The sequence below is a fragment of the Amblyomma maculatum genome, chromosome 1 (assembly GCF_055883805.1).
Source record: "Amblyomma maculatum isolate TAMU_Amacu chromosome 1, ASM5588380v1, whole genome shotgun sequence".
In the NCBI taxonomy this organism is placed as follows: domain Eukaryota; kingdom Metazoa; phylum Arthropoda; class Arachnida; order Ixodida; family Ixodidae; genus Amblyomma; species Amblyomma maculatum.
The window spans coordinates 323780898-323797843 of NC_139344.1; the positions used below are offsets into that span (position 1 = coordinate 323780898).

A 16946-nucleotide genomic window follows, 5' to 3' on the forward strand; every position below is an offset into this window, starting at 1 on the left:
TAAGATAATCTAGTAAAAAGTAGCCTGCGGTGTACACACACCTTTCACAAAAACTGGCAAGAGGTCAATGATTTTGTAAAGGCAACCAATGGTTTCACTTACCTCTTTGTGAAGTTTCGAAATGTTTGCAGGCTATGATGAATGCCCATTGAACCAAACATCACGAAATGTTTGTGAAAGAAATTTAATTTAGCGATTCTAATCAGGATACCCCTGTGCTAATCCTGACCATGTTTTACTTGGCATAATTACCAAGGGTATTGTTAGAAATATGAGGTTGGTAATCGAACTTGAATAGTCTACAAGTATACTGTGTAATGAATACTGAAAGCACACACTTTCTTGTCGTGCTTCATCTGCAATAATGAGCGCGCACGTTCTGCACGCCATGTTGTGTGTATAACCCGCCATTCGATGCCCGGGAACAGTGCTTTGCGTGCGATGTCGCGTGCTCTGCACCCGTGTCCCATCTATGACAGGGCACACACCTGGCCGGACCCAGCCTGTCGTCGAGGCGGGCTTCAGCGTTGCAGTAGAGGGCTTTGGCGTGGACTTCCACTGTCGTCTGCTCGTAAGGCACATCGATGTGGTACTCTGTCTTGTTTGGGTGGAAGACAGGGTCTAAACTTCGTTCCGGAGAGACACGGAGAAGGCGGAGGTATGGCAACGCTGTCGGGTCTGCAAGCAAAGCAAGCGAGTGCAGGAAGGTCTGTAGTGACCTCTGTAGCCGCTGCGTACATCGCGCTTCAGTCGTTTCTCACAGAGCCGGATTTTAGTCAACGGCATTGTAATTCTGCGAACATGCGTCTCCATTGTATGAAACGAGGGCGCGTAAAAGCACAGCCCCCTTGCTACTGATGAGATTAGATGCAGTCAATTTCTATGAACCGATCTTATATGGGCTTACACCGCGAAGGGCTTACGCTGTTCAGTTGGAGACTTGGTGGAAATCTTTCCGCGGATGTTATGCAGCACGAGAATCGATGTAACGATTATCTTCCTTCGACGAGAAAAAAAAAAAGACCACTTGACGTTGTTGTTGTTGACCACATAACATATGGCACGTACCCACAGAGGGGGATCAGCCAAGAACTGGGTAGCAAGGAAAGTTTTTGAAGTATACTTCCATGTAATAAAAAACAGAAAAAAAAGAATGTGATTTGAAGGGTAGAGGAAAGGAAAAAAAAAAGGGAAATAAATGAAATATAAAATGAAAAGTGATAACACACACGGGAGATTGGCACTGGAATTGTAGAACAAGTGATGTTTAAATATTTAGCAATGCAAACGATTTGATTCCAGTAAAAACTTTTGAATGCCGGTAAAAACAGACCTATGTATGACTGTGTCCAAGGATGGTAGCGCCAAATGATAACAATATCGGGCTACCTAAACTGAGGCCAAGCTGTTGCAACGGCCTTTCCATCAACTGTCTTTTCAACGTAGTGAAGCAGCGGCAAAACAATAAAAAGTGATCTAATGATTCCTGTTCACCACAAAATGCGCAGACTGGAGAAAGCGCCTAATCAGACCTGTGAAGATAGAAATATAAAGGTGGGATACGGCATCGCAGCAGAAATCTCAAGTTGCCATGAATGACAATTTCCTATTCCAAGAATAATTTAGATGCAGGTAGTCATCAGATCTTAAAAGATGTCCAGTTTGCATATATTCAATAAAACATTTCTCCGAAACCTCGCTGTGGTGATGTACGCTGCCGCCGGAAGGATAGATAATACGGGGCCATTGAGGGGCTCTTTTGCCAAATTATCAGCATATTCATTTAAAGTCACATTGTTGTGGCCTGGTACCCATACCATATGTACAAGTTTCAAATGTCGAGGGATCAGGAAGAGAAAGGCAATTATCCACTAACGAAGAGAAGGATGAACACAAGGATATAGAGTCGGAAATTACAGGTACTTTAGAAAAAAAGGAGTATGGTTTCCGTAAAGCGAGTACCCCCGCCAGAAACTCTGCTTCAAAAATTGGGATGAAGTCTGGAAGGCGAACAGAAAAAGACCAGTCTAAACGCGGACAATATAGTATTTACGTACCTCGCACGCAGTCGATCTCTTCTTCTTCGTGCATGAATTTGCGACTGAGAGCGTCCCGTAATTCCTGTTCTGGAAGAAATGGAACGGGTTACAAGAGAATGTTCCAGAGCATTACACAAGGAAGTTATTGAGTACCCCGTCTTGTCCTTTCTATCTTCATCGGTTTACTCCTGAAAGAAAAAAAGAGAAGACGAATAAAATGATTTTATTTTCCTTGTTATCCAACCGGCACAAATTGCATGGACATATGAAGACTGACTTTTCGAAGTGCTGTTATAACGCTGTGTGTTTAGTACGAGCATACGCTATGAAAAAAAAAAAAAAAAAAAGAGAATGCAAATGAACTGCTGTGCTCTAAATGTCTGATTTTAAAAATGTTAGGCTATCAAAACAATGCGAAGAATTCCATGCCAGAATATAAGCTCGTCATTATAGGCCTCGCACTCACTATTATCCTTCATTCGCACCAATAATTCTCACATAACGCCAGGTCTCGCACTGTGTAACCTTGCAAAATTAGCATGCATAAATGCATGCATGGTAATGAAAAAAAAAGAAATTCAATTTCAATTCAAATTCAAGAGTGCACGAGCTAAAGCCACTTTCTCCTTCTGATTTCAGCCGCATATTTTGCTTCCGCGTGATGACAAAATGACACACCAGCCATTGCTGTCCGCTGGATCGAGTTTAGAGTAGAATACTTCCATATCGAGCAGTAACTTGTGCATCTGCGCCGTCTGGTGCTGTCTGCTGACGTCGAACCTGCAAAAAGCGTTATTTAATTAACGATTCAACCCCGTTAAACTTTTCAGGCGTTTCTAAAGACAGAGGCATCTCTTGTGTGCGACAGAGGTCAGAAGCATGAAATAGAAGAGGAGATATGTAGGCCAGGGGATGAGACATTGGAAAATTAAAAGCCTGTCCTGTGTCTGTTGCGGTTTATAATTTTGCAAAGCATAAAATGTTGCAGTGGCCAAGAAGTAGTAGTGTCGTGTTGACAGTGCTGTTGTGCATAACGGCTTGAAAAGTATACTGAGTTCTTTCTTTTTTATTTCTTACTCAGCCAGAAATAGTAACTCTTAATAATATCAATCTCTTCCGACCCGCTTTGCCTTGTATTGCCGATGAAAGAATGTAGAAAAGAGCATTACTGTCCAATTGAAAGGATTTAAGCGCTTTCAAAAGAAACGAATGCGCGCAGCGTCCTTAATAGGAATGAGCTTGTTTTTTGTTTTTCTTCCTTTTTTTTTTTTTGAATTTAGCGCTTTGAAATATTTCCCCAGCACTCACAGTTTCTGGCCCTGAGTGCAATATTCTTACCTTTCAATTTGAGCTATACACGAACTACGAACTTAGTGAAATAGTAAAGAGGCAGAAAGCTGCCCCCCCCCCCCCCCCAAAAAAAAAAAAAAAAAAAAAAGCTCTAAAAGCAGAACTAGTTCGTGTTTTGACCCCGGGAAAGTGTATGCAAGCCAGGTATAGTAGGTATACTTACAGGCCAGAGTGCTGCACAGTCGTCGGCGACATAGCTTCCTTCTGAATCTTCTGATCGAAGAGGGACATCATCTCGCCCAGCTGAGTGCCAGCCGCTGACGGGTATATCTGCCCAGTTATAAATTTTCACTTTAGAGAATGAAGTTCCTACTAAGCGATCTGAGATGTCTATGTCCCAATTTATTTATCTTTTTTAAAAGTACTGCCATTTGGCGGTCAAGGCATTGGTGGACAGAGTTCAAGAGAATTACGAAGTAGTAACAACAAAATAATAGCAACAGAGGGTGATTGCGGTACAATGACAAAAATAAATTTAAAACCAACGGGAAGCAAAGAAACTGCAATCAAATCATCTGATGTCAACCAGTGATGAATGAATCGAATTATAATATGTACAATAGACACTTTACCGCGGTGCCTGAGACGAAACAGCAATGTCGTCTAAAATAGCCGCCGGCTCCTCGCGCTCCATCTGATGTCAAATTGCCGCCGTCGATGACCTTGGCCCGACGAGGCCAAGGTTTCGCTTTAGGAAGCACGACTCACTGGGACACCGCTTCACAGCACGCTGCCTCGACCGCTTTGCCCGCGATGCCGTATATTCACTGCCGCGATACCATATATTTCTGTGGCGGCGTCCATATTGGTCATATATGTCCGAGGAGGCTATGTAGAAAGAGGTTATATAGAAGTTCTAAATAACCTCCCCGTGCATGGTATCCAAGGTTGGCCGACACACCAGGGCTAAAAGCTGACTTAAACCCTCTGATGACGTCGGAAATCAGAGGCCATGACTAGCGCGTAGCTCTCACTCCTCCCGTCTACCAAAATGTGGCCGCTAGTTTATGCGTTGTCGTAATCAGTGACAAAATTGTCTTACACGTGTGAAGTGAAGGTTTTAAGCTGATCTTACTTCCTGTACCCGCTAGTGGAGGTCATTGCTGGGCCTTTTTTCAGCTGTAGGCTATGTTATACCAACCAACAGCAGCGCATCCGCTTGCATTTCGTTGTTTCGGATACGAATTGTTTTTGCTTCGTAAAAATATTCGGTTTGTATTAGATGCAGTTTCTAGCTGCACTCATCATCATAATCAGCCTGATTATACACACTGCAGGGCGAAGGCCTTTCCCATTTTTCTCCACTTAACCCGGTTCCGTGCTAGCTGCATCCACTTTACCCCTGCGAACTTCTTAATCTCATCCGCCCACCTAACTTTCCGCCGCCCCCTGCTACGCTTTCCTTCCCTTGGAATCCAGCTTGTTACCCTCAGCGACCATCGGTTATCCTCTCTTCGCACTACATGTCCTGCCAATGTCCATTTCCTCTTCTTAATTTCTACTAGAATGTCGGTAACTTGAGTTATTTCTCTGACCCACTCTGCACGCTTTCTATCTCTTAATGTTACCCCTACCATTTTTCGTTCCATAGCCCTCTGGGTTGCCCTCAACTTAAGTAGAACTCTCTTGGTTAGCCTCCACGTTTCAGCCCCATAGGTGAGTACAGGCAAGATGCAACTGTTGTATACTTTCCTCTTGAGCGATACCGGTAAGCTGCTAGTCATAATCTGCGAGTGCTTGCCAAATGCGCTCCATCCCAATCTTATTCTTCTTGTTATTTCCTTTTCATGGTCCGGATCTGCGGTCACTACCTGTCCTAAGTCGACATATTCGCCTACTACTTCCAGTATTTCGCTACCTAATGTAAACTGCTGTTCCTTCCCGAGGCTGTTGAACATTACCTTAGTCTTCTGCATATTGATTTTCAAGCCTACCTTTCTACTTTTCCCGTCTAGGTCATCAATCATTATTTGTAGTTCATCTCCCGAGTTGCTTAGCATCAGCAAATCGCGGATTACTGAGGTATTCTCCATCTACCCTTATCCCTAACTGCTCCCATTCCAAGTCTCTGAATACTTCCTCTAAAAAGCTGTGAATTCGCTGCACTATTCGTATCTAATTCGGTTTTGAAGAAGAAAAATACGCTGCCTGCATTTTTCCTATTCACTATTATTTACTTATTTCTGCGGCACAAGACAAGTGACGCCAACATTCTATAATTCCTGTTAAATTTTCTTCTACCGTTTTTCCTCGTCAGAGAGGCTTGAATGTGGCATTACCTGCTCGAACATGCCCCTGGAAAGACGCTCTCGCCTGGACTGGAGGAGATAGCTCAGGTCATCCCTGGTCAAGCAGATGTCGTCCGAGAGCCGGCAGAAGTGACACTGCACAGAGGTTTCAACTTGTGACGTCGAAAACAAAAACTTCACACTACCGCATAGGATCTATAGAACACGGGTTTTCAAAGGCGGTTAAATTTGACCACTAGGAAGAAAACTGAATGGATCTGACACTAGTAAGATTTGCGCCCTCCCCCCACCGCCCTTTAAAACAAAACAAAACAACAACAACATTAACGAGCAAGCATAAACGTCCGCTTGTCAAAGGGACAATAGCGTCAGTCGACTTCTTTGGCTTGCACTGTCCTTCTCTCATATCAAGTTCTTACGTGTAAAGAAACTTCAGCTATCACTCAACTAAGCTGACCAACCGAAAATTTCCTGGAGAAACAAAAGCAGCAGCTCATTTTATGAGTTTTTTCAAAATTAACATTTCGGTTCCATATATCACCATTAGAAATACGCTTTTTGAAAATTTACCGAGTTGGCTTCCGGCCTTGCACAGTGGACGAATTGGTATCGCTCGAATTTATAGTGCAGCAAATACCGACGCAATATGCGTATGTCGTGACATGGAAGAATAGGACGTGGATTCAATCACAACCAGGCGTGCAATAAAGCCATTTTAAAAACTGGTGACGTGTGAAAGACCAAACCAGCGGGCTTTCAAAAGCGCATTTTTGACACACTGTTGCAAAGCACAACGCGCATTCGAAAATTTAAAAGCTTTCATCGTTCTCGATCTTGATGGCCTTCAATTTCGCAGTACTCCTTGCGCCCTAAAAGAAAAAAGTAATTGAATTACCTTTTAATGACGGCCGTATTTCTGTAAAATTAATCTGTGCGGTGCGCACCAACGCACCTCTCGGTTTTTAAAGATACAGATGCGTAAAAAAAAAGAAAATATCAGCCGGTATATTCAAGTCATGCGTGCAAAAAGAAAGATCACCTTCGTTTTCCCCTATCCTTCGCCCAAAAAGGAACACGCAAGTCACTACTCAATGGACTGGCCACTACCATATAGCTTTTGCGCAATCCCCTCCACCCCCTATGCCTAATGACATGGGAATGCATGAACATCCCCTGACCGTACAACCATCACATTCCCCTCATACTTGTTTGCAGGTTCGAGCTAGTGAAGAACCCCCTTCGCTTTTTAGAAAATAAAATCGTTGTTCGGGGCATCCTATCATCGTAGTCAATCGAGAATTCCTGAGGAATAATAACCCCACTCTTTTCTGTAAAAATATACGATTCAAGGATGTAACCCTTTCTTCTTCTCTAGAATTGCGGGAAGACTGTACCATTGATTAGCATATTACACAAGGGGCGCACGTACTAAACCAGCGTATGATGCAAGTGATGGAAGACATCGCAGCATTGCTCGTTTTTGCTAATCTAACATATTGAACCAGTGAAAGACACAGCAACACAAGAAGAGAAGTGCATAGGACTCTTCTTGTGTTTCTGTATCTTTCTCTAGTTCAATATGTTACATTCGCACCAACTAGTCTAAATGGTTACCATGTTAGAGTGTGTTTTTGCTTCCACATTAATTTGGTAGTTTTGTTCTCGCAATCTCTAATTGTCGTTAGAAACGTTACTTTCGAACTGAGGAGAGCTATTTGCAGTCAGTTCTCCTTTCAGCGAAATAATATGTTGCATGATTAAGAATTAAGGAAAAGTAAAAAAAAAAAAAAAATGCTGAGTAAACGATACCAATTTGAGTGCAGGATTATATTAGCGCCAGTACCTGATCTTGTAGCCACATTTTGGGTAGCGGTTTACATGGTTACTAATAATTAAACAGCACAGGAGCTAGCAAAGAAGAACGGACAAAGTGAGATCTATTTGCTAGTACCCCATCATGAATATCATCATCGCCATCTATGTAACCATCATCACCAGCAAGACTACAGCCAATTTAGGACAAATGCCTCTTCCATATACCCCTACATTAACTACATTAAAAACACTCATATGTCACTTTTCGGCGGCCTTATCCCTGCAATCTTCCTAATCTTATGCGCCCAGCTGACTATCTTCCGCCCTCTGCTGCGCTTTCCTTCTCTTAGATGCCAGTCCTTTACCCTAAGCGACCATCGATTACCTTTCCTTCTTTCACATGCCCGGTGCATGTCGATTTATTTTTTATTTGAGCAAGAATGCGATTAATTCGTGTTTGCTTTGCGGGCCATTAATTTCTCTTCATGTGTTTATGTCAACGTCATGTTTCTATGTCAACATGTCTCTATGTTAACGTTACCGCTATCGATTTTCTTTTCGTAGCTCTCTGCATTATACCCAAAATTTAGAACCTTTTCGCTAGCCTCAGAGTTTTTGCCTCAGAGCCTTGAAGATACAGCTATTATTGATGCCCTCTTGAGTGATACTGGTAAACTGATATCGAAGGTCTAAGAATGCCTGCCAAAGTCGCACTTCGAATCCATTACTCTTCTAGCTATTTCCCTGCCTTAGCCCGGATTCACCTTCCCTATTGCCCCACGTGGGTAAGTAAATTTGCTACTTTCAATGCTTCGCTTCATATTGTAAACCATTGCTATCTTCCCACACTTAATCATTGCTTTTTCTTTTTTTTTTTATATTGAGTCCCGCCTTCTGTTTTGACGTGTTTAGGTCCTCGGTCACGTCATGACAAAGTGCCCCTCTGATTGGCCAAACAGCCATTACGAACTCAATGACGACATTCATGACGCCACGAGAATCCCCCCCCCCCCCCCCCCCCCCCCCCCCTGGTGCGTCCGTCGCATATCGTGCTGCCGTAATGGCGGTGGACGAGATTGGAAAGGTCAGGAGGAGCTCATACCATCAGTCCGATGCTGACATCGGAGCTGCGCAGAGCCTCGACGACTTGCACAGCCACTCGTTGACGAGCTGTCAGCACGTTAGCCACGTCGACTAGGATGCGGGCCTTGACGCTGTCCGTGGCCGCGTTGCGAGACGCCAAAAAATGGGGCTTCACGTTGACGCTCCGCAGGAAAGGCTGCAGGCTGGCGTTTAGAGCGAATTCGAAGCTTAAGAGCTGGAAGCTGGACCGCTTCCTAGAAAATCAAATAGGGGGCACATAAATGAGCGTTCATAAGACCCTCCGCCGTAACTGCATCAATAAATGGGGTGTTATAAAAAGCAGTGGGGTGCCGCAAAGACAAAATCGGGCATATAAAAAAGTTAACTTTAACGGCGACCATTTTGACACCGAAATTAATTCGAATGTTACACACTCAGTAGCAATTGTCGAATAATATGATCAGAACTTTCAGCTAAAAAAAAAAAATATTATTCAGCGAAGGCACAGTTTTTAGCTTCCAACTAGAGGGCGATCGTTTCATGAAAACATCTGAATCCGGTAAGATGGTTTATAGTGGACGTAATGATTATTTGGTCTACTGGCTCGTGCGCAGCGACGGAAGAAATCTTCACAATTTAAGTTAGTAAACTTGGATGGAATCGGGATTGAGTAATGTGTAGGCACGCTGTGCTACGTACACTGTCAATAAACCTAACGTGTTCGACTGATTTTGACCCTATCGTATGTGGGCCTATAATTGAACACAGTGCGTAAAGCAGTACTTTTTGGTTTTTTGCATCTTCAGCGAGCTCCGTTTACTCTTTACTTGTCTTTATACCTGTTGGTTCGGATCTTTGTCTCAAGTAACCAACACTGCCTTCGCAGAATTCGCTTACCCTGTCTCAGTGGCGATGTTGCTGCTGTCGTTCCGTGCAGCACTCCTCGAGAGCATTTCGTACTCGGCGGCCACCAGGAGCGCAGCGGTCTGACTTCTCATGAGCGACCACACTTTGACGGCACTCGAGCTGCCGTAGACCTGATCCACTTGTCGCCAGAGCTGCTTCAGGGGCATGGATTTCCCGCTCATTTGAATCTGCAATTACAAAGAACGTGCCTCGTTCTTTTGCAAAACTAGGACTAATTCCAGTAGCCCCGTACGTAGTTTTTGGAATAAAGCTCTCTGTAAGAAACCAGAAAATATGTCCGAAATGTTCTCAGTGCACATGAAAATAAAGATAAGCCTTCAATCGAGCTTTTTTGCAACACCAATCGTAAACTTCTTGACTGCATCATAATCATCTTCAGCCTGATTATACCCACTGCAGGGCGAAGGCCTCTCCCATAATTCTCCACTTGACTTCTTGACTGCGTCGCTGAATAATTCTCACAGCATCGCTAAGCTGCCGCTGGATTCTTCCTTGTTTCTCTGATCATGCGAGAAGAAAAAAATATTAGGGCATATTACAATCTCGTGTAAGAATTATGACACAGATGCTGTTTGCGTTTGGCCGACGCATCTGATTGCTCATAAGCTTTGGTTGCTAACACGGGCTCGGAACTCAAATTTTCTGCGACTCGCTGACATCCCGATGTCGACGCATTTGGTTTCGCATAAGCTTCGCTGGATAATGCGGACTCGGAACTCGAATATTTTGTTTGTTGCAACTAGCTGATACCTCTACGCATGCTCAGCAGCACGATATTCGGGATTGAACCGAAGTCGTCAGATTCGTTCTCGAGCAGCAGCACGTTAGCTGCGCGTCGGCTTTCCCGCCGCGCTTCCTCTCTTTCGGAGGGGGCATGCATTATTTTTCCGCAGCCCCATCTAAATCTTAGTCGGAGACACGGTCGCTCTGTCGTCGGACGCCGCGAGCGCAGGCCCTTTTAAAGCAAAAGCCTTTATAGGCTCAACACTCCGTCCGTGCGTGCGTGCGTGCGTCCGCGAGAAGTTTCACACTTTTTCGCGAGATTCCGCGGGATACCGCGAGACTGTGCAGTATCTGTCAAGGCTACTTGAAGGTGAAAACCTCTGTGACGCTGACGGCTCGAAAGGCTGGCGTAGTGAAGTCTTCGCTTCAAAAAACAAATCCGAGTAACAAACGCTGAAAAAGTCTTTCAGTGATGTTGTAGCTTACAGATGTTCGCTCCTGCCTCCTGCACGCTGCGCTACCTTTGTGACCGACCTGTGTTGAGTGGGTGATGCGCGTCCAACTCCCCCCCCCCCCCCTCCTCCCCGCCGCAGGAGCGCTGGTTAATTAGCTCTCTCTCTCTCATCGCTTAACTACGCCGTCTTTTTACGCGCTCACTTCTTTTGAGAGTAAACTAGTCTGTACAAAACCTCTGAACCGTGCAGACATTTCTTGGTCGCCTCCTTTAATCGGAGGCATCGACGCTGCAATATTTCGCACCACAGGTCTACCTATATACGCAGACTCAATGTCCCTAACCCAATCCCTAAATAGCACGGCAGCTAAAAGTGGAGTTAATTTTGCCGATGGCCCTGAAGAAGATTGAAGGGGGCAGCGCAGCAATGTTTCTCATATCCATCGTTGAATGCTGTCTGCCTGAAAACAGCTGACAACTGCCATCGACGCGGTTAGTAGTAATTTTTTTTCAGCCCGACCTGTGAAAGTGCTGACAGACTAAATATGCGCAGTTGATAACACTGCATAATTTCGAGCATGGCTTCCCCATGACAGATTGTCACAGCAGGATATATTTACACGCTTTCATTACATACAATTAGACCGTCTGTCCACTGAAAGACGAGCCGACTGACAACCTCATCCATAAAGCGCTGTCAGACTACCAGGAGAAGTTTCTGACAATCCCGAGCGATATTTAAAAGCAACGTACTTCTCATGCCTTTGCAGTAACAAAAGGTAAAGAGGGCTGAAGTCACATCATTCGCAGGGCTTATGTTTGGGTCCCAGCGTGAACGCAAAGGTCTTTCCTCTGTGACACTAATATGGTGCTTGACATCATATAAACCATTACTTACTATCCAGATAAATGCCGGAAATCCGTTCTTCATTTGTCGACGGCGCCACTTGAATACATGGATGCTAGTGCACGTCGGGACTGACGTTGCAGGGCTGTGTAAGCATCGGTACGGTATAGAGCTGCTATCTGCAGAAATACTCAAGGCTAATCAGAGCTCTACCTCACTATAGCCCGAATCTTATAGAAATTAAAATTCCGAAACTACAACACCATATAAGTAAAGCATCGCTAGCGGATGGGATGACATCAACGCAGGCCAACTCGTCAAATAACTATGCAAGATTCTCCACGGATAGCGCAGGTCGTATGCACTGACTCCCACGATCATAGTCAACAGAATGCAGTGTGTATAAGGACGAATGAGATAACCATAAACACAGGCCATTTTGCGTTGTAGTCGACGTAATAAACGCCTAGGAAAAAGAAAGCACAATAAGAAGATAGAAGAATAAATGCTAGCACGAGAAAAAAAAAAAAAAAAAGCCGTGCACGACGTATTCCTGTATATGTATCGCACCATGAAGCAGTATTGTTGATCATGCCACTGATATGCCTTATTCATTGCGACAAATGAAAACCTTCAATATCCTCGTACTACTGTCGTGATCCGACTTCCAGCAAATGCAGCATTAGAAAGCTTTCATCGCTAGAGGCGGCTAAATACAGACCCTGACATGGAACGTGACTCGACTCGCTGAGCGGTCTCTTTATTAAGAGCGCGGTGCATTTGCGAGAGCAACTCGGTGGTTATGCCTTGCTGGACAGTTTTCGCCGACACAGGAAAGGAGGAACATCACGAAAGAAAAAGTAAACGTCAGCGATAGAAACTGGGAAGTCTGAGGAGAGGGAGGCCATCTTGGGTTTTCCTAATGCGGCCACCAAGTGAACCATTAAGCCGTGATTTATAGTACGAGATGCAGGAAGTTGATACGGCTAACTAACTATCCCTGCAATTATGGCGACGCCAGTTTCTCTGCATGATATGGTCATGTAGAGTCGAGGGGGACGGACAAAATGCCATTTTATGGCTTCGCTCTCTTGTTTTCTGTCAACGTGAACGATAAGCGAAAAACAAGCCACTGTCGGGAACCAGAATCCGGTCTTACCTTTTTCCCAAGCTGAAGGTTCTTGTGGGAAACACGATATCGACTTGGGGGATAAAGACAAAGTAAAGGAGGAGGGGGGGGCTCAGGAATGCGAGCGAACGCCGAGATACTCGCAAGTTCACAGATTTTCATAGCACGTAGTCCACACTAGTCGCGCACACCTTGTAATGACTATCATGGCATGTGCGAAATTTTGTCCTCCTACTTCTGTTTGCTGCACCCCATGACATATAGACAGATGCCGCAGTTTAGAACAACCGCATATTCTTGATATATGTCATTTACATCCCTTGAGAATAAGTTATTTGAGCTAGTTGGTTCATCTTCGATATTTTACCGGCGCTGCGACAGGGGAGGAGGAACAAGAAGAGAGCGCTTGTCTTGTCAAGTTATATAGCTTGCGCATCATCATTCCTTGAACAGCGTTCAATGCGTGGAGAACGCTAATGGAGCAAAGCGATCTTTACATTTAGGAAAACTAATGGCAGAGCAACCTTTTACTCCAGCAAAAATGTGAGTTCTCTTGAATTTCATTGCATTGCTTCAAAAACAATTTTGTTGAACGCAGATAAATGAGTCTACTCATTGAGAACGCAGTCTTGCTTATGTCTCATCTCAGCATATTGACTAAGGTTTTTTTTTTTTGTGTGTGTGTGTGTGTGTTATTTAGCGTTTCAGTTTTGTGGACGACGTTGACCTTGCTTTTTTTTTTTTTTTTTGAGGTTCCTGAAATGAGCACTGGTCGCTATCACAAATTTCAGACTGAGCCTCAGCGCTCCGGGCGAGGTAGGGAAACTGTATATACAAACGAATTAAGTTTTTATTCTCTGCCTTCTCGGGTCCAAACAACGGTAGTACAGTATTATACTTTACGTTTTTGAGCACAAACAACGGCCGTTTTGTTTACTTCCCTACATTGGCATCTTTTAATTTAGATTGAAAATTAGGTGATGAGGCAGACTAGAAACGTGCAAGGCGTTGACCTCGTACCGTCGCCTTTCCCGGTGCGGTGTCCTGGGCTGCCCCTTGGAAAGCAGTGCCCGCCTGGTGCAGGTAGACACGCAGCGGTACCAGCGACGTGACCAGCGCGAAGACCCTCACCAGGACCGGCCGGCTGTGGGACGCCAAGAGTGGCCGCACTACCATCTGATGAGCCACCGCTCGGCCGCGGTCGAGCATCGACGAAAGCCTGCGGTTAATTTTGAGATGAAGAATACATTTAGCACAGCGCTAGCTTGTAGCCAAACTTGGATTTACTGGAACGTTCGGGCTACAGAGTAATAGCAAAACTTGCATTGACAGCGTTATTTGGGCCGAAAACAGGAAAAAAAAGTTCGACGTTATATGGGAGCGTCGACACTATGGCTACGCGATAACGCTGAATTACCGTATTTACTTTCATAATGACCACACGTCCTACTCTGCCTGGCAGAAAGCACTCTGTTCCGCTTGCGTACTGGCGCACCGTTTTCTCTTAGCACGAAGTACGCTGATAAGATAGTGAATTCAGGGATATGTGTCACAACAACACTCCTGAACAATTGTGCGGTAAGATAACGACCTTTGTGCGAAAACCAAAGATTGCCGTATACTTCACCCTATAGGCGATCGGACAAATGAAATAATTTGGGTCCGCTTTTAAGTGTATGAAGAGCCAACGTCTATAGCGCTCCCGCCTGAAGCTACCCTTGCGGACATTAGTTCGCGTACAGACACTTTGCTTCTCGTTTAAACACTGATCCCGTAATTACTGACTCTCTGATTTTAAACGTATATATATATATATATATATATATATATATATATATATATATATATATATATATATATATATATATATATATATATATATATATATATATATATATATATATATATATATATATATATATATATATATATATATATATATAGTTTAAAAGAGCTGACAGTCTACGAGTCAAAGGCAAACGTTGGGGATGTGTTTTTTGCTACTTGACAAGAATTAGTTTTATGGTGGTTATCGGGATAAAGAATATTAAATGAAAAGCGAAAAAAAAAAAAAAAACAAAGCGCCGATGGTGGGAGTCGAACCTCCGAATATCGCGTTCAGTGCTCTTCCAACTGAGCTACGATATATATATGTTACGGGCAGGCAACGACGAAGAAGCGGGCAGTGGCGCGGACAGGAGCGCTCGCGCTAGGACCGCTAACATTTCATTAAACGTCATCTACCATCGCCATCGGTCATGCTCTGTCGTCTTTCTTCATCGGCTTGCCGCATTGTAACATTATATATTGGGGGCGGGGGTGGGATAAAGTTGTTTCATTATGTAGCTCATTACAATACAGACGATGACTTCTGAAAGATCAATATACCATTACAGCTTCATCGGTGATAAGTTAGAGCCAGGGGAAATAGTCTGAAGCGCCGTAAGGAAGGCCTCTTCGTGCAATCTCCTCGTCAATGAGAAGTCATTATCGTAATCATTATCTTAGTTTTTACTACAACTCAATCCTGCCATCAACTTGGATCACAATACGACGCGTGCATATACCTATACCTTGTTAGGTATATATACTTTGTTCTCTGCATAAACGCGGCTGCCGCAGCCGGTATTGCACCTGGGTCCCCGGCTCAACGATCGAGTGTTCTATCCACCGGACCACCGCGCTCGGTCGTAAATAATAATAATAATAAAAAAAGAAACTTCAGACGATTATCGAAACTGGCACCGCCAGTGAGAACTTGGCGCCTGTCGCGCGGGCTTTCTATTTAGAGGATTGCGCAGACATGTGATAGGGATACGAATGTTTCAAATTTATGCTTAAAGAAGAGGTTCTAGGTTTGGCTGCCGCAGTTAACAGCATCGTCATCAGGGCTGCCGTGAATTTGACGTTCAGGGAGAGTATTGCGCCGTAGCATACCGATTTTATGGCTCAAGCTGGTGTAGTGGTCACCATCGTAACGGCGAAGCTGAATATCGAGGAAACCATACAGCTATGTCTTAATGCATAAGCAAGCGGACATCAAAGACTGAAAAGCTGCAGATTACTGCCCGTTGCCCACAAGGTAGTTACTAAACTAATTCCTGATAGAATTAGTCACTTTAGGCATCACTCAGCCAAAGTACCTATCTGGCATCCGGGGAGGCTAATGAAATAGACCCTATTCAAACCATCAATCATCAGTTGGTAGATATATGACCAGAATGTGATTGCCCCCTTCAAGGATTCCAAATTTTTTTTTATTAAAGTCGAAACCTCATCGACCACAGAAGCATTGTGGAACCAGAGTGTAAAGGAGGTGTATGTAAAGATACTGGAAAATATTTATAGCGGCTGCACCATCTTCGTAGTCCTGCAGAGGAACAGTGATAAAACAGCTGTAGTGTAAAATGTCAATCAAGGAGGCATAATATATTCTGTACTATACTCGCCACAGGAAGTAATATGAAAACTGGAATTATGAGTTGGCAATAGTTGGAAACTGAAGTTAATTCAGAATAACTTCGTAATCTCCAATTTGCTGATGATATTTGCCTTGGTGAGTAATTTACGCGACGAACTGGAAAGCATGACCGAGGACTTAGGCAAAGCAGTACGGTAAGTTTAAAATTAATACGCAAAAAAACAACAACACAACAATCTTGAAACTCTGATACGATTTCATCCCTTATCTGACGTATAAGATCGAACACTCCCGTTTCTCTCATCTTGTTCCTACGCGATGCTTTTACACAGAGTCAGTTAATTAGGCGCTCATTTTGTCGCTAATTTTTTTTTTTTAATTTGTTATAAGACTCACACAGTTAGCACCTTCCTCTCTACAGTCTTCTGATGTGTTGTATAACAACATTTAATCACGTCAAAGTGCTCTGCCGGTTCTTTCGTTTAGTTTGTGCTTGTTTGCTTCACCCTTGGGCCACAATACATTTTATTACTCGAAACTACATTGATCCGATGCGTAGGCCCTGTTGCCTGTAGTATACTATAACTAAAAAATTAAACGTAATGCATAATACTTACTCCTTGTGAATAGAACAAGTATCTCAGCCTAGCGGTTACAATTTGCTAGCGTTTCTGAGTTCGTTCACGCGGAATACAGTCCGAAGAAAATTACCTCAGAGCCGCGCTAATGCTAGGACATTGCACGCGGAATCGGGGCGGCTTCAGCGCAGGAGCTTTTCCGGGAGGATTTCGGTGAATTTGCCTGATTTCTTTTGAAATGAGAATTCGATCTCTACAACCTAGCAGTGGGACTAAGTACTATTTGAGCGGCATTACGACGGAGCCGCCTTGCCCTCGGTGCCGTTTTAAC

The 16946-nt window shown here is 43.9% G+C and overlaps 1 protein-coding gene across 1 annotated transcript in view; it reads right to left on the reverse strand.

Annotated features, from left to right (window-relative positions):
* LOC146207313 (cadherin-like and PC-esterase domain-containing protein 1) overlaps positions 1-16946 on the reverse strand; it is a 55618-nt gene that overhangs the window by 13814 nt on the left and 24858 nt on the right. The window contains exons 9-16 of the mRNA XM_084576500.1: positions 13637-13835; positions 9434-9630; positions 8556-8790; positions 5669-5773; positions 3553-3659; positions 2722-2819; positions 2058-2126; positions 489-678 (exon numbers count right to left, since the gene is read on the reverse strand). Coding sequence (XP_084432626.1) covers positions 489-678; positions 2058-2126; positions 2722-2819; positions 3553-3659; positions 5669-5773; positions 8556-8790; positions 9434-9630; positions 13637-13835 — 1200 coding nt within the window. The remainder of the gene's footprint in view (positions 1-488; positions 679-2057; positions 2127-2721; positions 2820-3552; positions 3660-5668; positions 5774-8555; positions 8791-9433; positions 9631-13636; positions 13836-16946) is intronic.